Here is a 23,430-nt window from a genome sequence, read left to right on the forward strand (position 1 = left end):
ATTTTGAAAATGATTGCAGAAATTGTAAACATTTTATTTATTTCATGACAATATATTGATGTTATTAATTTTTTTGTCATTTTTCCAATTTTTACAAATATTTATTTTTTTTTATTTTTTTCATAACAACAATAATAATAATAACAATTTCCATCATATTTGGACTTTGTCGACTATTTATAGTTATGCCAAAATGTCGCGTTGCTGCCGGATGTTCAGTTCATCTTTCCCAAGCACAACTTTCCCCAAAATCATTTCCCACAAAAAAATTTTAATATTTATTTTCTATTGTAAAAATTATTGCGGAAATTGTCAAAATTTTATTTTTTTTTCATGACTATAAATTGATGTTATTTAATTTTTTTTTCATTTTTTCCATTACAACAACAATAATAATAATAATCCCCATAATATTTGGACTTTGTTGGCTTTTTATAGTAATGCCAAAATGTCGCGTTGCTGCCGGATGTTCACAGTATTCCAGTCATCCTGTAAGTTTTTCTTTCCCAAGCACAACTTTTCCCAAAATCATTTCCCACAAAAATATTTTTAATATTTATTTTCTATTGTAAAATTTATTGCGGAATTTGTCAAAATTTTATTTATTTCATGACGGTATATTGATGTTATTTAATTTTTGTAATTTTTTCCAGTTTGACAAAGATTTAAACTGTCATTTTTTCCTAACAATAATAATAATAATAATTCCCATAATATTTGGACTTTGCCGTCGCAATATCATAACTTTTTACAATTATGCCAAAATGTCGCGTTGCTGCCGGATGTTCACAGTCAACTTTCCCCAAAATCATTTCCCACAATTAATTTTTTTTACTTTTAAATTTTCTATTGTGAAAATGATTGCAGAAATTGTCAAAATTTGATTTATTTCATGACAATATATTGATGTTATACATTTTTTTGTAATTTTTCAAATTTTTACAAATATTTAAATTCATAAAAATAAATTAATTTAAATAATTTTTTCATAACCGGAGTACCCGCAGAAAACCCACGCATAAACGGGGAGAACATGCAAACTATACACAGAGATGGCCGAGAGTGGAATTGAACTCGGGTTTCCTAGCTGTGAGGCATGCACGCTAACCACTAAACCACCGTGCAGGATTAATTCATTCAAAAATTCTCACTCATCAAATTATTTGAGAGTCGTAGTTCCGACATGAATAATGGAGTGTGTGCACCTGGCAGAACAGGAAGTGTTCACGCCTGGACAGGAAGTTGGCTTTTATTGCTAATTAAAAGTTGCTATTCAATCATGATTGCTAACTATTATTCAGAAATATGACTATTTCTGGTTAATTTATGTATTAACATTACCAAATGAAGTTTGAATTAGTCTCAAAGAAAACGGGTTCGATTCCCTGGAGGCCGTCGGAGCATGGGAATATCAGCAAGAACCAAATGAAACCTTGTCCCGGCGCACCTGTGAGGTGAGCGTTGTCGTGAGAAACAGTGTGGGGGTGTGGCCTATTGGCGGGAACGCCTGTCCGCCCCCACCCCCGTGCCCCTCCTCGTCCCACCTGGAGACGGGGGCTTAGCCGCATCGGGTTGCCAACACACAAAAGACCAAGAAGCTGCCGTGGCGGTTACATTGTCATTCAAGAGCAGGAAGTCTGGGGTGGGCGGGGCCAGAGGATTAAGGAGGTTACGTGGGGCCGGCGTCAGCTTGGGGGGGGGGGGGGGGGCACTTGTATTTGTGTGTACATGAAACATATTTTTCTAGCGCTATAATAATAATAATAAAGCGAAACTTACCGGTACTTCCACGTATTTGGCGGCTGCCTTCACCTGCGGGATGGGGGCGGGGTCGTGGGTGGGGGGGTCGGAAAAAAACAACAACAAAGAACTTCAGTGGCACAAATTCCATTTCCGCCACGTTACGACTTGGCGTCTGGTCACCGTGAAGGAGAGGATGGAGGACAGGAAGGTGCCCTCATCGTAACGCGACAGTTTGGACAGAACGCCATCGAGGACCGCCGACAACTACAACACACAAACGATAGCACGTTAGCATGATTTAGCCTGCTACGAATGGAATACAAACATTAGCTTAAATACCATTCATTTATTGCTTTCAGTTTTAGTCAACATACAGTGTACTATTACTATTACTATAATATTACTGTATTTATTATTATTTGATTTATTTTATTATTATTTTTTATTTTTTATATTCTCATTCTTATTCTTATTTTTTCTACAGCGGAAAAACATCAAACAGATAAATATCAATAAAAATGTAAACACATTTAATTAATTTATTTTATTCTTATTATTTTTATATATTATTCTTATTTCATTCTTATTCTTATTATTCTTATTTTTCTACAGCAGAAATATTATGGAAAAACATCAAACAGATAAAATAAATATCAATAAAAATGTAAACAAATTTGATTTTTGATTCATTTTATTCTTATTATTTTTATATATTATTATTTTATTCTTATTTTATTCTTATTCTTATCATTCTTATTTTTTCTACAGCGGAAATATTATGGAAAGACATCAAACAGATCAAATAAATATCACTAAAAAAATGTAAACAAAGCAAAAAAGATGATCAAATATGAACCAAAACTGCATTAAAAATATTCGCATATTATGGGCCAGCAAGCAAAGCACAGCAGGGGATCGTATTCTTTATGTTTCATATTATGGGCCTGCAGACAATACGGTTCATTTATTGCTTTCAGTTTTAGTCAACACAAGTATTACTATATTTATTATCGTTCTTATTTGATTTATTTGATTCTTATTATTTTTAATAGATTATTATTTTATTCTAATTTTATTCTCATTCTTATCATTCTTATTCTTATTTTTTCTACAGCGGAAATATTATGGAAAAACATCAAACATGACAGATAAAATAAATATTATATATACGTATATAATATATTATATATATAATAAATATAATATAAAAAATGTAAACAAAACAAAAAAATGATAAAATATGAAACAAAACTGCATTAAAACACTTATATTATATATAATAATAATATAAAAAATGTAAACAAAGCAAAAAAATGATAAAATATGAAACAAAACTGCATTAAAAACACTTATAATATAATATATCTATAATATATGTATATAATATAATATAATATTACAAAATGTAAACAAAGCAAAAAAATGATAAAATATGAAACAAAACTGCATTAAAAACACTTATAATATAATATATCTATAATATATGTATATAATATAATATAATATTACAAAATGTAAACAAAGCAAAAAAATGATAAAATATGAAACAAAACTGCATTAAAAACACTTATAATATATAATATATATAATATGATATAAAAAATGTAAACAAAGCAAAAAAAATTATACAATATGAAACAAAACTGCATTAAAAACATTTATAATATAATATATTATATATATATGTACAATATATATAATATAATATATATAATATTTTATATATAATATATAAAGGAAATAATAAAGGAAATAAAGAGAGGGAGTCAGCAAGTCAAACAAAACATTGGCGTTACCTTCGAAACCAGAGAAGAAACCATGTCTTTGAACGCCTCGTCGATGAGGACATCGATTTTGGAGTGGTACTGCTGCTGCAGGGAGGGGGGGGGGGGGGGGGGGGCACCAAGACAACTTTATTTGTACGACTTTGACTGACACACACTGACACACACACACACACACACACACACACACACACACACACACACACACAGACAGAGAGAGACCAGGAGCGAGTGAGTTAAGCAGCTAATAGGACAATTACGTGTGTGAAAGACATTCCAGGCGGCGGGGGAAGACGCGCAGGAATCTGAAGGATACTTTTTGTGCGTGCGCTACAATTAGCGCAGCCTTGTGCGCCTCTAAAGCACCCGTCCAGCTGCGAGGACCAAAGGCGCACACAGGATTCAATTAATCCGCCATTTCACGTCCGCTTTGGCCCCCGCAAAAAAAAAAAAAAAAAACATATTCATGGCACCTTTTCCCCGGCGGGGGGAAGAGATGGGGGGCCCTGAGCGCTGAATGGCGGCGGCGGCGGGGGGAGTTCACGGCGCCACAATGGCCTTTCAGCGGCCGTCTAAAGAGCACCCAAATTAAAAATTTCAATCAACAAAGCGGCCCGGATCGCTGACAAATTGCAGATCCAACGAGGTCACCGCCAGCAAAGCTCGTTTTTTTTTTTTTTTTTCCCCCTCTAGAAAATGTCCTCGAGTGCTTTGAAGATTACAAGATGGCGCCTCAACTCCTGACTTTCTTGCGGGAGCCGCGGATGCTGCGGTACCGAAGGCGGCCGGTAGGAGAACACGGTGAAATATTTACGGACTTACTTCAACCACTTTTAACTTTGCATTTGTTTCCTGCTTCCTCCATTCACTCCTGCTGCTTGTGTGTCTTTCATTCAGTTCCTTGGGGGGGTTTACAGCGCCCCCCCTCTGGGACGTTTGAAGACGGGGGAAAAAATAGACTTAGGACTTACCCATTGCTTGTCGGTCTGGCGGTCAAACAAGGACGTGTGGGAAGACACAGATGAGGACATGACACGAGTATGACACGACACACAACATACAGGACATTTCATTAGGTACACCATCAAATCACACCCAATATAATCAAATCTGCCTGCAAGCAAAGCGCAGCAACATGTCCTATTACTCTTCATACTTTGTGCTATGGGCCTGCAAGCAAAGCAAAGCAAAGCACAACGGGGCATCCTATTCGTTATGTTTCATATTATGGGCCTGCAAACAAGGCACAGCAGCCCGTCCTATTCTCCTCCATACTTTATATTATGGGCCTGCAAAAATAAAGCACAGCAGACCCATAATACTCTTGACACTTTGTATGATGGGCCTGCAAATAAAGAGCATCAGCCTGTCCTATTCTCCTTCATACTTTATATTATGGGCCTGCAAGTAAAGAGCATCAGTCTGTCCTATTCTCTTTCATACTTTATACTATGGGCCTGCAAGCAAAGCGCAGCAGCACGTCCTATTACTCTTCATACTTTATACTATGGGCCCGCAAGCAAAGCACAGCAGGGCATCCTATTATGTTTCATATTATGGGCCTGCAAACAAGGCACAGCAGCCCGTTCTATTCTCCCCCATACTTGATATTATGGGCCTGCAAGCATAAAGCACAGCAGGCCCATAATATTCTTGACACTTTGTATGATGGGCCTGCAAGTGAAGAGCATCAGCCTGTCCTATTCTACTTCATACTTTATATTATGGGCCTGCAAGTAAAGAGCATCAGTCTGTCCCATTCTCCTTCGTACTTTATATTATGGGCCTGCAAGCAAAGCACAGCAGCCTGTCCTATTCTCCTCCATACTTTATATTATGGTCCTGCATGCAAAGCAAAGCACAGCAGGCCACCTTGTTGTTTATACTTTGGATAACCGTGATAAAGGAGGGATTTGGGTATTCAGCTTTTTGAGGTTGCAGCGTCTTAAAGACATGAAATACGACTGAGAGGCGTCGCGGCGTATTTGTTAGCTCTCTAACAGGTCTGCCGGCGCCCGAGGAGCGGGGAGGACCGGGGGTGGGTGGGAATGAGGGGTTTTTGGCTGTCATTGGCGTCAAGGCCGCCGCCTCACGCTCGCCTCCCAGCCAATCAAGCGGCGGCGTGTTTGGAAGAAAGGCTGAGGCTTTAGCAGCTGATGCCACACTTTGACCCGCTCAGCGGTGGGAGAAGCTTTTAGCGTCTCTTCCTGTTCTTCAGACGCCGGCAGAAAGCCGTCAAAGAAAAGAAAAGAAAAAAAAAAAAACGTCGGAAAGTCTTGACTTTCAAAACACCCTGAATGAGAAATAAAGCGGCTGTCATGGCGACGCCTCTGGAGAGTTTCTCTTCACGTTTAAAGAGTGCGTCCTCGTGAGTGGGAATAATGATGAACGTCTGGTCACATGACTGTCGGCTTCCTTCAATTCGTGTCTAAAAAAACTTGATGAGGCCGCGGCGAGCGACTGAAGGACGTTTCCTTCGACTTCGTTAAAACAACAAACGCAGACTTTTGTCATTGGAGCACATCGAGCCGAGCCTCCAAAGTGGTACCATTTTGCAGTCACCTGCCTCAAAAGTCGAACAAAACTCGGAGCTCAAAACATCATCACGCGAGTCTTCCTGTGTGCTATTATTTGTTTACAATTACATGCTAACGAGCTAGCACACTATTGTTAGCATAGCAGCATTTAAGCTGATTTAATAAGTGGAACTCATGAAACACTTTCTGCTATAATGCTAATGTTAGCATGTTAGCATTCACATCGGCACACACTTAGCGCTATTATGCCGTTTCACATGCTACAGTTAGCATTGTTAGCATGCGAACATTAGCATAGCAGCATTTAAGTTGATTTTATAAGTGGAACTCATGAAACACTTTCTGCTATAATGCTAATGTTAGCATGTTAGCATTCACATCAGCACACACTTTGCGCTATTGTGCTGTTTCACATGCTACAGTTAGCATTGTTAGCATGCGAACATTAGCATAGTCGCCATTTTATGAGTATAACTTCTAGTCACAGTCAGTAAGCATTGTTAGCATAATAACATTAGCATAGCAGCATTTAAGCTGATTTAATAAGTGGAACTCATGAAACACTTTCTGCTATAATGCTAATGTTAGCATGTTAGCATTCACATCGGCACACACTTAGCGCTATTATGCTGTTTCACATAATACAGTTAGCATTGTTAGCATGCGAACATTAGCATAGTCGCCATTTTATGAGTAGAACTTCTAGTCACAGTCAGTAAGCATTGTTAGCATAATAACATTAGCATAGCAGCATTTAAGCTGATTTTATAAGTGGAACTCATGAAACACTTTCTGCTATAATGCTAATGTAAGCATGTTAGCATTCACATCGGCACACACTTAACGCCATTATGCTGTTTCACATGCTACAGTTAGCATTGTTAGCATGCGAACATTAGCATAGTCGCCATTTTATGAGTAGAACTTCTAGTCACAGACAGTAAGCATTGTTAGCATAATAACATTAGCATAGCAGCATTTAAGCTGATTTTATAAGTGGAACTCATGAAACACTTTCTGCTATAATGCTAATGTTATCATGTTAGCATTCACATCGGCACACACTTAACGCCATTATGCTGTTTCACATGCTACAGTTAGCATTGTTAGCATGCAAACATTAGCATAGTCGCCATTTTATGAGTAGAACTTCTAGTCACAGTCAGTAAGCATTGTTAGCATGCAAACATTAGCATAGAAGCATTCAAGCTGGTTTTATAAGTGGAACTCATGAAACACTTTCTGCTATAATGCTAATGTTAGCATGTTAGCATTCACATCGGCACACACTTAGCGCTATTATGCTGTTTCACATGCTACAGTTAGCACCATTAGCTTGCGAATATTAGCATAGGCGCCATTTTAGGAGGAGAACTTATCACAGTAACAGTCACAGTAAGCAAGCATGTAAGCATTGTTAGCATACTAACATTAGCATAGCAGCATTTAAGTTGATTTTATAAGTGGAACTCATGAAACACTTTCTGCTATAATGCTAATGTTAGCATGTTAGCATTCACATCGGCACACACTTAGCGCTATTATGCTGTTTCACATGCTTTCAGTTAGCATTGTTAGCATGCGAGCATTAGCATAGTCGCCATTTTATGAGTAGAACTTATCACAGTAACAGTCACAGTAAGTAAGCATTGTTAGCATACTAACATTAGCACAGCAGCATTTAAGTTGATTGATTATGCTAATGTAAGCATGTTAGCATGCATAGTCGCATGTGTAACCATTTTCATGAGCATTCACATCGGCATGCACTTAGCGCTATTATGCTGTTTCACATTCTACAGTTAGCATTGTTAGCATGTGAACATTAGCACAGTAGCATGTTTAGCCATTTTTATCATCACTCACAGGCGCTATTATGGTAGGTTTCGCATGCTATTGTTAGCATTATTAGCATGCTAACATAAACATAGTAGCAATTTAGCCATTTTTGTGTTAATACTGTTGCATGCATTCCTTATATGGTATGTCTATTGTCTCTTATTGTGTCTACATATACTATATTATGTCGACTATATTGGGTAATAGGAGTGGAACGGTGACTATAGGGGTTTTACTTTATGTCTACAGGGCTCTATAGACATATAAGGATATGTCTATTTTCTCTTATGTCTACTATATTGGTTAATAGGAGTCGGAGGGTGACTATAGGGGTGTTATTTATGTCTGGAGGGCTCTAATCATGATAAAAAAAATTATTTAGAAGGTCGTAAACAAGTTTTCTATGTCTTATGTTCTCCAATTATGGCTACTACATCAGCTAACAGGAGTGTAAAGGTGACTATAGGGGTGTTATTTTCTTTCTGGAGGGCTCTAATAATGTTAAAAAATGTATTTAGAAGGTCGTAAACAAATTTTCCATGTCTTATGTTCTCCAATTATGCTACTAAATCAGGTAACAGGAGTGTAAAGGTGACTATAGGGGTGTTATTTTCTTTCTGGAGGGCTCTAATAATGTTAAAAAATGTATTTAGAAGGTCATAAACAAATTTTCTATGTCTTATTTTTTCCAATTATGTCCACTAGATCAGGTAATAGGAGTATGAAGGTGACTATAGGGGTGTTATTTTCTTTCTAGAGGGCTTTAATAATGTCAAAATACGTATTTAGAAGGTCGTAAACACGTTTCCTATGTCTTATGTTTTCCAATTATGTCCTCTATTGACATATAAGGATATGTCTATTTTCTCTTATGTCTACTATATTGGTTAATAGGAGTCGGAGGGTGACTATAGGGGTGTTATTTATGTCTGGAGGGCTCTAATAATGATAAAAAACATACTTAGAAGGTTGTTTCCCATGTTGTAACTATGAAGATATTCCATTTAGAAATAAAGAATCCTATTTTGTGGAATTTCCTGGAATTATTGTTCCACTTTGGAGGTTCCGCTGCATAATGTTTCACATGCTACAGTTAGCATTGTTAGCATGTGAACATTAGCATAGTAGCATGCTTAGCCATTTTTATTATCATTCACAGGCGCTATTATGGGAGGTTTTGCATGCTATTGTTAGCATTATTAGCATGCTAACATAAACATAGTAGCAATTTAGCCATTTTTGTGTTAATACTGTTGCATGCATTCCTTATATGGCATGTCTATTGTCTCTTATTGTGTCTACATATACTATATTTGTTTACTATATTGGGTAATAGGAGTGGAACAGTGACTATAGGGGTGCTACTTTATGTCTATAGGGCTCTATAGACATAAGGATATGTCTATTTTCTCTTATGTCTACTATATTGGTTAATAGGAGTCAGAGGGTGACTATAGGGGTGTTATTTATGTCTGGAGGGCTCTAATAATAATGAAAAATTCCTGGAATTACTGTTCCACTGTGGAGGTTCCGCTGCATAGATGATGTTCTAGTGTGTGTGTGTACCTCCTGTCCGGTGTCCAGCACACAGAGTTTGGAGCATTGTCTCTTGGCGTCCATCAGGATGTTCAACATGGTGCACACACACAACGGCACACGGAAGTCCGTCGACTTGTTGGCTTTCTGCAATTTGCCATCAAAAGCGGATTTTGTTCTGCGGGACAAGAAAAAAAAAATTCCAGATGAAGTTTTGAGCATCATGTTTGAAGTTCGTGTTCTCCGTGCGGGCATCACCGCCTGACGCAGGCCTCCATCATGTCGCTGGCCATCAGTTTGAGCCGCTGCTCCAGGTGCTTAGCGAACTCCGCCTCGGGCCAGTGGAGGTCCAACACGAACATCTGCAGAGCGTTCAGCTTCCAGAACAAATCCTCCGATGTGGCCGAGCCGTTGCTGCCATGACGACAACACACACGCGCCTTGTTATTGTAAAACTCCTATTTGATGCTTTCAAAGCACAAACAACAGACGCACGACACTTTCACTGATGAAAATAATAATGACACATCAACATTCATATGCACACATTTTCTACTTCCTGTTTTAACATTATTAGAGCCCTCTAGACATGAAATAACACCCCTATAGTCATCCTTTACACTCCTAATACTAAATATAGTTGATGTAAAAGAAAATAAGACATAAAAAAAATCCTGTTTACCACCTTCTAAATACCGTTTTTAACATTATTAGAGCCCTCTAGACATGAGATAACACCCCTATAGTCACCCTTACACTTCTCTTATCCAATGTAGTAGACATAATAAGAGAAAATAAGACATATAAATCCTGTTTACCACCTTCTAAATACAGTTTTTAACATCATTAGAGCCCTCTACAATGAGATAACACCCCTATAGTCATCCTTTACACTCCTATTACTGAATATAGTAGATGTAAGAGAAAATAAGACATATACATCCTGTTTACCACCTTCTAAATACAGTTTTTAACAGGATTAGAGCCCTCTAGACATGAAATAACACCCCTATAGTCATCCTTTACACTCCTATTACTGAATATAGTAGATGTAAGAGAAAATAAGACATGTAAATCCTGTTTACCACCTTCTAAATATGCTTTTTAATATTATTAGAGCCCTCTAGACATGAGATAACACCCCTATAGTCGCCCTTACACTTCTGTTATCCAATGTAGTAGACATAATAAGAGAAAATAAGACATATACATCCTGTTTACCACCTTCTAAATACAGTTTTTAACAGGATTAGAGCCCTCTAGACATGAAATAACACCCCTATAGTCATCCTTTACACTCCTATTACTGAATATAGTAGATGTAAGAGAAAATACGACATAAAAAAATCCTGTTTACCACCTTCTAAATACAGTTTTCAACATGATTAGAGCCCTCTAGACATGAGATAACACCCCTATAGTCACCTTTACACTCTATTGCGCAACATAGTAGACCTAAGAGAATATAAGACGCAATATAGGCTCACGCGTGTTAGCATTGGGAGAGTTCCTTCTTGTTTGACTTCCTGTTCTGTACAGTACTTCCTGCTGTGGTCATCATTGTCATCATCATTACTGACACCTAGTGACCAGTGTAGAGTACTACATATCATTACATCACACAGGGCATTTGTGGTGCGTTCAAGGAGCTGGGACAGATGAACGTGCAACAGCACAGCACAACACAATGAAGGTAGAAACATTCAAGTGTACAGCGGCCGGTTAGCATGACAGCAGGGGGGGTGGGGGGAAGCGTGGGGGGCGGGGGGTTGGTGGGGTGGGGACCCGTGGGGGGGGGTTACAATAAGCACTTACTTTTCTCACTTTGCCTTAAAAAGACGTCCACCTCAACAAGTGGCGAGGAGGAAATAAACGCGTCTGCCGCACAAATTACACGCTTGGCGGCTGTCCCCCCTCAAGTCTAATTAGCGGCGCTCTTCTCTGAAGGAACTCCGCCCCCCCGCCACCCCCTTCCCCCGGGGGGACGGGGCGATCCCACTCACCCGTCTGTGCTCGCTAATCAAGTGCCAGATTTCTTTTTTGTTTCTCTTCTTGATGGCTTTCATGGAAGCGCAAGGCGAGCCGTGTGGTCCATGTTTGGGAGAGACTAAGTAGACAAGAGGGGGGGGGTCTTTTTCTGACCCGGCCACCAACGCTGTCAATTTGGACACGTCGATGTTAGCAGGTGAGTCCAGGCTTCAGTAACCACGGCAACCGGCAAAGACTTTCTCTGATTCCAAAGTCCTCAGTCCAACTTGAAGAAAGTCTTCCCCCCCATAAAAATGGTACTGGCCAAAACATCAGAGCAGGAAGTCCATGCAAAATGGACAATAGGACAGAACCTTTGTTTGGACCACCTGGACAAACATTACAGGGTCAATACCAGGGTTTTTGCGGTGGACAGGGACATGGACAAGGTCAATATCAGAATTCTGGACTACCAACAGGATCAGGGCCAGGTCCAACTACAGAGTTTAGGATCGGGACCATGATTCGGAATTTTTATCCTGGTCAATACCAAAGTTCTGGACAAGGATTTTGGACAAGCACCAGGTCAGACACTGGTTTAGTAACAGAGTCTATACCAGGACTTGAACCTGGACAGTTCAAAGTCAAGTTCAAGGACCAGGTCTGACACTAGTCAGAGAGTCAACATCTTGGTTCTGGACACAGATAGCGTCTGTACCAGGACTTGAACTGGAACATGGACAGTTCAAAGTCAGGGTACCAGGATTTTGTCCAACTACAGACAATGGGACATGGTCAATACCAGGATTTGTGTGGTGGATAGGGACATGGACAAGGTCAATATCAGAATTCTGGAGTACCAACAGGATCAGGGACAGGTCCAACTACAGAGTTTAGGATCGGGACCATGATTCGGAATGTTTATCCTGGTCAATACCAGAGTTTTGGACAAGGACCAGGTCAGACACTGGTTTAGTAATAGAGTCTATACCAGGACTTGAACCTGGACAGTTCACAGTCAGGGTTTCGGATGTGGACAGGGTAAGTACCAGGATTTTGTCCAACTATAGACAATGGGACATGGTCAATACCAGTGTTTTTGCGGTGGACAGGGACACGGACAAGGTCAATATCAGAATTCTGGAGTACCAACAGGATCATGGACAGGTCCAACTACAGAGTATCTGTAGGATCGGCACCATGATTCGGAATGTTTATCCTGGTCAATACCAGAGTTTTGGACAAGGACCAGGTCAGACACTGGTTTAGTAATAGAGTCTATACCAGGACTTGAACCTGGACAGTTCAAAGTCAAGTTCAAGGACCAGGTCTGACACTAGTCAGAGAGTCAACATCTTGGTTCTGGACACAGATAGCGTCTGTACCAGGACTTGAACTGGAACATGGACAGTTCAAAGTCAGGGTACCAGGATTTTGTCCAACTACAGACAATGGGACATGGTCAATACCAGGATTTGTGTGGTGGATAGGGACATGGACAAGGTCAATATCAGAATTCTGGACTACCAACAGGATCATGGACAGGTCCAACTACAGAGTTTAGGATCGGGACCATGATTCGGAATGTTTATCCTGGTCAATACCAGAGTTTTGGACAAGGACCAGGTCAGACACTGGTTTAGTCAGAGAGTCAACATCTTGGTTCTGGACAGAGATAGCGTCTGTACCAGGACTTGAACTGGAAACGATGGATGTGGACAGGGTAAGTACCAGGGTTTCAGTATCATGAACAGGATTTTGTCCAACAATGGGACATGGTCAATACCAGAGTTTTGGACAAGGTCAAGATCAGACACTGGTTAAGTAACAGTGTCTATACCAGGACTGGAACCTGGACAGTTCACAGTCAGGGTTTAGGATGTGGATAGGGTAAGTACCAGGATTTTGTCCAACTACAGACAATGGGACATGGTCAATACCAGGGTTTTGGACAAGGACAAGATCAGACACTGGTTAAGTAACAGTGTCTACACCAGGACTGGAACCTGGACAGTTCTAAGTCAGGGTTTAGGATGTGGACTGGGTAAGTACCAGGTTTTTGTCCAACTACAGACAACGGGACATGGTCAATACAAGGGTTTTTGCGGTGGACAGGGACACGGACAAGGTCAGCACCAGGATTTTGGGGCATCACCAGGATCACTGAGAGCTTGGGGCCTGGACAGGGTTTTGTCCGACTTCAGACAACGGGACCGTGTCAGTACCAGTTTTTTGAGTGTGGGTACAGAAAGATGAGTAGTACACTTTCAAGTCATGCCGGAACAATCTGGCAACATGCAAACAGACACAAGCAGCAATGGGCGGGTCTCCATCTGTCCCCGAGTGGACCTGGACCTCAGGGGACAGATGGTCCACTGATAGGACTTAAAACAACACACAAGACCTGGGGACAGCGTACGTACGTGTTGTCCTGTCCCATCCAGGCCGGCGCCACGAAGCTGGGCATGGACGGCAGCGACAAAGGGAGGCCGGGGACTTTGGGAAGAGGGACCCCGGCTAGATTGTTAGTTAGAGACCTGGTGGGTCCGAGTCCCCCGGGTGGGCGGGTAGGAAAAGAAAGAAGAGGAGACAAGAGGAGTCGGTGACAAAGACGAGCAACAATGGCGGCCACTCGTTCCGGCAAAGAAGCGCGAGCGTCAATAAAAGTCAGCGCCATTGTATCGATCGTGTGTGAGCGCCCCTTTTTGTGTCCCCCGCGTGCCGCATGTCCTTGTCCTTGCCTTTTCTTCCGCCATCGCCGACACCTGAACATCGCTTGTTCACTTTCACTCCATACCCTTTCATGCACCAAAAGATAAACACATGATTGCATGAATTATACCAATGGGGCTTTTTAAACAGCTTCATATTTGGCCTATATTGGATAATAGGAGTGCTTAGGGGACTATAGGGGTGTTATTTTACATCTAGAGGGCTCTAATAATGTTAAAAAGCATATTTAGAAGATTGTAAACAGTGGTATTATGTCTTATATGCCATATTCTCTCTTAATATTTGTACTATATTGGATAATAGGAGTGCTAAGGTGACTATAGGGGTGTTATTTCACATCTAGAGGGCTCTAAAATGTTAAAATCTATATTTAGAAGGCTGTAAACAGTTGTTTTATGTTGTATATATGCCATGTTTTCTCTTATTATGTCTACTATATTGGATAATAGGAGTGCAAAGGTGACTATAGGGGTGTTATTTCACATCTAGGGGTCTCTATTAATGTTAAAAAGCATGTTTAGAAGATTGTTAACAGTGGTATTATGTCTTATATGCTGTGTTTTCTCTTAATATTTGTACTATATTGGATAATAGGAGTGTAAAGGTGACTATAGGGTTGTTATTTCACATCTAGAGGTCTCTATTAATGTTAAAAAGCATACTTGGAAGATTGTAAACAGTGGTATTATGTCTTATATGCCGTATTTTCTCTTAATATTTGTACTACATTGGATAATAGGCGTTCAAAAGTTACTATAGGGGTGTTATGTCACATCTGGAGGTCTCTATTAATGTTAAAAAGCATATTTAGAAGATTGTAAACAGTGGTATTATGTCTTATATGCTGCGTCTTCTCTTAATATTTGTACTATATTGGATAATAGGAGTGCAAAGGTGACTATAGGGGTGTTATTTTACATCTAGAGGGCTCTATAATGTTGAAAACTACATTTAGAAGGATGTAAACAGTTGTTTTATGTTGTATATATGCCATGTTTTCTCTTATTATGTTTACTATATTGGATAATAGGAGTGCTAAGGTGACTATAGGGGTGTTATTTCACATCTAGAGGTCTCTATTAATGTTAAAAAGCATATTTAGAAGATTGTAAACAGTACAATTATGTCTTATATGCCGTGTTTTCTCTTAATATTTGTACTATACTCGTAATATTCTCTTAATGATGCATCGTGCATGGTGTGAGTGTGATTGGCGGATGAGGAAGTGTGTTTGTTGGCATGCGGGCGTGAAAGTGCTTCACCCGATTCGACGGGTGGGAGGACCGCTTCTCACCTGACCGACTGCCAGGTCTCCTGCTCGAAGCCGCGATGGACGGACTGCGCGATGGACGACTCCATCAGGTCAATGTAGCGCACCACCAAGGGGACAAAGAGGTCCTGCAGGTGTTTGTGGAAGGTTCCGTTGCACAGGTGGGCTGTGGAGAGGCGGAGCCAAAAGGAAGGTCATCAATCAAGCCAGTTGGTGGAAAGATTACATTTTCTAGACTAGTTTGTTTCCCAAGGCAAAAAGTTAAACCCAAAACTAGCAGTGTGACATGAATGGAGGGAGGTTAGCAATGCGCTAACCCTCATTAACATGGCTGTTAACTGGGTCCAGACCCCACCGTGATTAGTCAATTTCTGCGAGGTAGGATTCCTTATTTATAGATAGAATATTTTGGTAGTTACAGCATAGAAAACCTGTTTACCACATTCTAAATACACTATTTAACATGATTAGAGCCCTCCAGACATGCAATAACACCCCTATAGTCACATAATACATAATAAGACATAATAAGATAAAATTTGACACATAAGACACCTGTTTATAACCTCCTACACAGGGATTTTAACATTATTAGAGCCCTCTAGGCTCTAAAAAAAACTGTTTACGGCTTTATAAATGCACTTTTAAAATTATTAGAGCCCTCTAAACATGAAATAACACCCCTATAGTCATCTTTTCACTCCCATTACCCAATATAGTAGACATAATAAGACATGTAAGCTATAAAAAAACTGTTTACGGCTTTCTAAATGCACTTTTAACATTATTAGAGACTTCTAAACATGAACTAACACCCCTATAGTCATCTTTACACTCCTATTGCCCAATATAGTAAACATAATAAGACATGTAAAACATTGAAAAACTGTTTACGGCTTTCTAAATGCACTTTTAACATTATTGGAGCCCTCTAAACATGAAATAACACCCCTATAGTCACCTTTACACTCCTATTACCCAATATAGTAGACATAATAAGACATGTAAGACATAAAAAAACTGTTTATGGCTTTCTAAATGGACGTTTAACATTATTAGAGCCCTCTAAACATGAAATAACACCCCTATAGCCACCTTTACACTCCTAGTACCCAATATAGTAGACATAAAAAACTGTTTACGGCTTTCTAAATGGACTTAACATTATTAGAGCCTTCTAAACATGAAATGACACCCCATAGTCATTTTTACACTCCTATTACCCAATATAGTAGCCATAATAAGACAAGTAAGATATAAAAAAAAACTGTTTACGGCTTTCTAAATGGACTTTTAACATTATTAGAGCCCTCTAAACATGAACTAACACCCCTATAGTCACCTTTTTACACTTATTACGCAATATATTAGACATAATAAGACATGTAAAACATTAAAAAAAAACTGTTTACGGCTTTCTAAATGGACTTTTAACATTATTAGAGCACTCTAAACATGAAATAACACCCCTAGAGTCACCTTTACACTCCTAGTTGAACGTGGAAAGATGCTAATGATGCTGCTGCCAAGCCCCGCCCCCTCCGCCGGCCTTGCCAAAGCGGTATGTGGTCCCGCCAGGTCCCTGCGGGCGTCATTACTTTTAATTCGTCTCGCTCGGCGCCGCCATGAGTAACAGTCGCCATCTTGGCCCCCGGGGGAGCCAGACGCGCCGCGGTCGCAAACAAGTGAGCATTTCAAAGCAGCTCGGAGAAAGAAGAAGAAGACACAGAAGGTGTGATGGATTTAGCGTTAGCGGCTGCATTCAAGGCTAACGCTAAGTGACGCCGACGATTAGAAGATGAAGAAAAACAAAACAAAGACAATCATCATAAAGCCGTGGATCCTTTATCTCCCAAAGCGGCCTTGGGCTTCCTGCCGCCGCGTCGCTTGATCACCGCTACTTTAGCATCATCACGGCGAATAAACGCCTCGTATCTCGCCAAGACAAAGCCGACAGGAAACAATGCGGAGACGCGCTACGACCTTGAGGCTCAACACCCGAGGCTTGATTGACACGTTGGCGACATTTGCACCGAGCAGCCAGGACACCCACTTCCTGTGCGTCCCGTTTGCTCATCAACCGTAGCGCTCCAAAGTCACATTTGCCCCAAAAAGCTCAAGAAAAAGCCAAACATTTCATGGCTTTACTTTTTAAAAAACTCTAATAATAAATAAATCCTGATAACTACTCCAAAATATACACATTTAAGTACATTTGACATTATTTTCCAACATAAAAATCACAAAATGAACTACAATAGAAACATAAGGCATCCAGATGCATTCAAAGACATTGAGATGATTTGTAGTATTCTAAACTGGCCACTAGGTGTCAGTCATTACATTACATTGATCAGACAACAGCCACTACAGGAAGTACTGCACACAGGAAGTAAAAAAGAAACAACAATACTAATAGGGGTGAGTCTATATTATGTTATTATGTCAACTATATTGGGTAATAGGAGTGTAAAGGTGACTATAGGGGTGTTATTACATGCCCAGAGGTCTCTAATAATGTTAAAGTCTTTTTAGAAGGTCATAAACAAGTTATGTCTTATTTTCTCTTATTATTTCTACTATATTGGGCAATAGGAATTTAAGGGTGACTATAGGGGTGTTATTTCCTGTCTAGAGATCTCTAATAATGTTAAGGTATATATAGAAGGTCATACTAAGGTGGTCGTAAACAAGTTTTATGTCTTATTTTCTCTCATTTTGTCTACTAATTGGGTAATAGGAGTGTACTAAAGGTGACTATAGGGGTGTTATTTCATGTCTAGAGGGCTCTAACAATGTAAAAAAACAAAACCGTGTTGGAGATTGTAAACAGGTGTTTTATGTCTTATGTGTCATATTTTATCTTATTATGTCTACTATACTGGGTAATAAGAGTGTAAAGGTGACTATAGGGGTGTTATTGCATGTCTGGAAGGCTCTAATCATGTTAAATAGTTTATTTAGAAGGTATCACTGATCTTTGAATCAAAGGGTGATTAGTGACAGGGGCCAGTCGCATTTTTGGTAACGTTGTAATATTACAAGATATATATATATAATTAAATATATATATATTATATTATAATATAATATAATAAATGTAATTAAAGTTGTTATTTTTGGAAAATTAGGTAGCTAAAATAGTTATATGTTATAAAGTGCTTATTATGGGAAGTCCAAATTCTAATCAATAATCATAATAATAATAAATTAAATAAATTATACTAAAAATAATAAATTATTATGATGATTTATTAAAACTTCATTTATTATTATAATTATTTTATATAATAAATGTATAAATAATAATAATAAAGTAATAAAGTAAATATAGGCTTTACTATAAGCACTTGTAGTAAATAATTCCAGCCTCAAAGTAAACATCCTTCTAGTATTACTTCCCTTACTAGTACTTCTGTATTTCATTCTAGACCAAAAAGTTCCAACTCACGGTCGGTCCTGAGGAAGCCGTTGAGGAGCTGGAAGAGCGGGAAGCTGTCCCACGAGTCCAGAGGCTGGACCTGCAGGGCCGAGTCCATGTCCACACGGTAGAGAGACAGGAAGCTCTCGGCGTGCTCGGACATCAGCTCGGGCCACCACGAGAACGCCTGGACAAGGAGAGGGAGGGAGGGGGGGGTGTCACATGGTTACCATGACAACAACCAAGGAAAGTATCATATCATAGCATCACTACTTCTTGTCTTGTAGCATCTGTTGTCATGGTTACCATGTGGCCACGGCACCACTTCAGAAGGAAAAAATGGAAGTAAGACTACTTTGAAGGATGAAAAGTACAAAAAAAACTCAAGTGTACATAAACAAAGTATCATGCTTAGAGTATTATCTTATTATGTCTACTATATAGGGTCATAGGAGTGTAAAGGTGACTATAGGGGTGTTATATCATGTCTAGAGGGCTCTAATAATGTTAACAAGCGTACTTAAGTGGTCGTAAACCAGTTTTATGTCTTATTTTGTCTTATGATGTCTACTATATTGGGTAATAGGGGTGTAAAGGTGACTATAGGGGTGTTATTTCATGTCTAGACTTCTCTTATAATGTTAACAAATGTACTTAGGTGGCCGTAAACAAGTTTTATGTCTTATTTTCTCTTATTATGTCTACTATATTGGGCAATAGGAGTGTAAAGGTGACTATAGGGGTGTTATTTCATGTCTAGAAGGCTCTAATCATGTTAACAAGCGTACTTAGGTGGTCGTAAACAAGTTTTATGTCTTATTTTCTCTTACTATGTCTACTGTATTGGGTAATAGGAGTGTCAAGGTGACTATAGGGGTGTTATTTCACGTTTAGAGGTCTTGTATAAACTTAAAAGGCGTACTTAGAAGGTCGTAAAGAAGTTTTATGTCTTATTTTCTCTTATTATGTCTACTATATTGGGCAATAGGAGTGTAAAGGTGACTATAGGGGTGTTAGTTCATGACTAGAGGTCTCTTATAATGTTAACAAGTGTACTTATGAGGTCGTAAACAAGTTTTATGTCTTATTTTCTCTTATTATGTCTACTGTATTGGGTAACAGGAGTGTAAAGGTGACTATAGGGGTGTTATTTCATGACTAGAGGTCTCTTATAATGTTAACAAGTGTACTTGGGTGGTCGTCAACAAGTTTTATGTCTTATTTTCTCTTATTATGTCTACTGTATTGGGCAATATGAGTGTAAAGGTGGCTATAGGGGTGTTAGTTCATGTGTAGACATCTCTCAGAATCTCAACAAGCGTACTTAGGAGATCGTAAACAAGTTTTATGTCTTTTTTTCTCTTATTATGTCTACTATATTGGGCGATAGGTGTGTAAAGGTGACTATAGGGGTGTTAATTCATGACTAGAGGTCTCTTATAATGTTAACAAGTGTACTCATGAGGTCGTAAACAAGTTTTATGTCTTATTTTCTTTTATTATGTCTACTATATTGGGTAATATGAGTGTAAAGGTGACTATAGGGGTGTTATTTCATGTCTAGATGTCTCTTATAATCTGAACAAGTGTACTTAGGAGGTCGTAAACAAGTTTTTTGTTTTATTTTCTCTTATTATAGTATGATGTACGTGTCATATACTTAAAAAAATACTGCCACGTTTAGAGTATTATGTACCGACAGTATTATACTTTGTAAAGTACTGCCACATAGAGAGTATCATTTCCGTGCAGTGTCATATACTATGTAAAGTAGAGTATTATGTACTATGTCGCATAGTGTTGAGAGTATTACTAGTATGTGTATAATATGGAGTAGTTTAGTGAAATGGAGTAGTAGTAGGAGGTGTTTGGCGAGTTATATCTAGTACGTCGCGAGTGAAAAGAGTACCTGCCACCCCATGAAGGAGCAGCTCGTCGGCCTAAAGAGCATCGGCTGCGGGGGCGTGGGGTGGGGGAGGGGGTGAGGCCGCTATTGACGGCTAAAGGACTCGTGAGAGAAAAGTGCAACCGGCCTTCAATGGCCGCCGCCGCCGCCGCTTTCAGGTCAGCGGCGAGGACGAAGAGGCAGCGATGTCAGGCGGTGAGGAGACGAAGGAGAAAAGAAAGCGGCGGCTCTTAAACGCGTGGCCTTGCAGGACTTCCCATCAAGACCTCGCCAAGCGCGCCTTTTCACTCCGCCGCCGCCGCCAAAGCGGCTTTAACCAAGCACCTCGCCGCTCTTTAGACGCCTTCATCTCTGCACATCCATTTCAAGCGCAGCTGCTTGTAAACACAGCTAGCTCTCTAACGCCGCACGGCAAGACAAAGAGCAGGCGAGAAATCAGACAGGACCGGGAAGACTTGAGCACGTTGAAAAGGAAGTGAAGGTAAAAATAAAAAATAAAAAAATAACAACATCATTTTAATTTTCTTACCTCTCGGCCCTTCCGGCAGCACAGACACAACAAAGACGCACAATTAACACAACAAAATGACTGCACATCATTTCTACATATTTACTGAACTGGAAAAACCACCAGTCAAAAGTTTTAAGACACTTTCTCATACAATAACACCATCAAGTGTCCACAAACTTTTGATGATAGTGTATATGATTGAACAATAAACTCTCCTAATGTGAAAGTGTAAAGGTGACTATAGGGGTGTTATTTCATGTCTAGAGGTCTCTTATAATAATAACAAGCCTACACGGGAGGTCTTAACCAAGATTTATGTCTTATTTTTTATGTCTTCTTTTGTCTTATTATGTCTACTATATTGGGTAATAGGAGTGTAAAGGTGACTATAGGGGTGTTAGTTCATGTCTAGAGGGCTCTAATAATAATAACAAGCCTACATAGGCCTACTTAAACAAGTTTTATGTCTTATTTTTATGTCTTATTTTATCTTATTATGTCTACTATATTGAGTAATAGGAATGTAAAAGTGACTATAGGGGTGTTAGTTCATGACTAGAGGTCTCTAATAATGTTAACAAGCATACTTAGGAGGTCGTAAACAAGTTTTATGTCTTATTTTCTCTTATTACGTCTACTATATTGGGTAATAGGAGTGTAAAGGTGACTATAGGGGTGTTATTTCATGTCTAGAGGTCTCTTATAATATTAACAAGCCTACACTTGCCTACTTAAACAAGTTTTATGTCTTATTTTTATGTCTTATTTTCTCTACTATATGCCTACTTAGAAGGTTGTAAACAAGTTTTATGTCTTATTTTCTCTTATTATGTCTACTATATTGAGTAATAGCAGTGTAAAGGTGACTACAGGGGTGTTATTTCATGTTTAGAGGTCTTTTATAAACTTAACAAGCGTACTTAGGAGGTCGTAAAAAAGTTTTATGTCTTATTTTCTGTTATTATGTCTACTGTATTGGGTAATAGGAGTGTAAAGGTGACTATAGGGGTGTTATTTAATTTCTAGAGGTCTCTTATAATGTTAACAAGTGTACTTAGGTGGTCGGAAACACGTTTTATGTCTTATTTTCTCTTATTATGTCTACTATATTGGGTAATAGGAGTGTAAAGTTTACTGTAGGGGTGTTATTTCATGTCTAGACTCCTCTTATAATGTTAACAAGTGTACTTATGAGGTCGTAAACAAGTTTTATGTCTTATTTCCTCTTATTATGTCTACTATATTGAGTAATAGCAGTGTAAAGGTGACTATAGGGGTGTTATTTCAAGTCTAGAGGTCTCTTATAATCTTAACAAGTGTACTTAGGAGGTCGTAAACAAGTTGTATGTCTTATTTTCTCTTATTATGCCTACTGTATTGGGTAATAGCAATGTAAAGGTGACTATAGGGGTGTTATTTCATGTTTAGAGGTCTTTTATAAACTTAACAAGCGTACTTAGGAGGTCGTAAACAAGTTGTATGTCTTATTTTCTCTTATTATGTCTACTATATTGGGTAATAGGAGTGTAAAGGTGACTATAGGGGTGTTAGTTCATGACTAGAGGTCTCTTATAAACTTAAGCATACTTAGGAGGTCATAAACAATTTTTATGTCTTATTTTCTCTTTTTATGTCTACTATATTGGGTAATAGGAGCGTAAAGGTGACTATAGGGGTGTTATTTCATGTCTACAGGGCTCTAATCAGTTTTAAAACCAGCGGTGCCCACACTTTTTCAGCCTGCAAGCTAATTTCCAAATGACCAGGGTCCATAGATCCATAGATAAAATATTGTGAATAAGTAATTACACATATACTGCATTATTTTGATGTACTTTGCATATCAGTATGAGTCCATGTTGTACAACACAACTCATTTTACTTTTGTAGAATGTTAGAATTTTTAAAAAGGGGGGGGGGGGCGCTGAAATGCGTGCTACGGTGTTTTGGTTCAGTTTTGTGTTCCTCATGGACACCAGCACATGGACTCGGATGTCAGGGCCAGAGCCACCAAAGCACATATTTATTCCCACGCTAACGCTAAGTAAATAAGCCAGAGAAAGGATGGTGTAAAATCAACCTGTTTACGGGCGAGTGGAGCGCAGAGAGAGAGCGAGAAAAAGGAGAGATAGGGACATGCAGCAGCAGTAGTGGAGGAGAGGACTCTGTCCTGATCCTGGAT

The 23,430-nt window shown here is 39.1% G+C and overlaps 1 protein-coding gene across 4 annotated transcripts in view; it reads right to left on the minus strand.

The window, feature by feature from the left end:
• The window catches only part of cadps2 (Ca++-dependent secretion activator 2), a 103,335-nt gene that overhangs the window by 16,025 nt on the left and 63,880 nt on the right, over positions 1–23,430 (minus strand). The window contains exons 18-26 of one of the 4 annotated variants that reach the window (XM_058086264.1): positions 18,862–19,018; positions 15,435–15,576; positions 13,831–13,944; positions 9,698–9,853; positions 9,470–9,617; positions 4,499–4,513; positions 3,540–3,611; positions 1,924–2,007; positions 1,780–1,812 (exon numbers count right to left, since the gene is read on the minus strand). In XM_058086264.1, the coding sequence (XP_057942247.1) occupies positions 1,780–1,812; positions 1,924–2,007; positions 3,540–3,611; positions 4,499–4,513; positions 9,470–9,617; positions 9,698–9,853; positions 13,831–13,944; positions 15,435–15,576; positions 18,862–19,018 (921 nt within the window). Of the gene's footprint in view, positions 1–1,779; positions 1,813–1,923; positions 2,008–3,539; positions 3,615–4,498; positions 4,514–9,469; positions 9,618–9,697; positions 9,854–13,830; positions 13,945–15,434; positions 15,577–18,861; positions 19,019–23,430 lie in introns of all 4 variants that reach the window. The other 3 variants (XM_058086263.1, XM_058086265.1, XM_058086266.1) reach the window with 3 other exon arrangements.

The sequence above is a fragment of the Doryrhamphus excisus genome, chromosome 11, assembly GCF_030265055.1.
Source record: "Doryrhamphus excisus isolate RoL2022-K1 chromosome 11, RoL_Dexc_1.0, whole genome shotgun sequence".
Classification (NCBI taxonomy): domain Eukaryota; kingdom Metazoa; phylum Chordata; class Actinopteri; order Syngnathiformes; family Syngnathidae; genus Doryrhamphus; species Doryrhamphus excisus.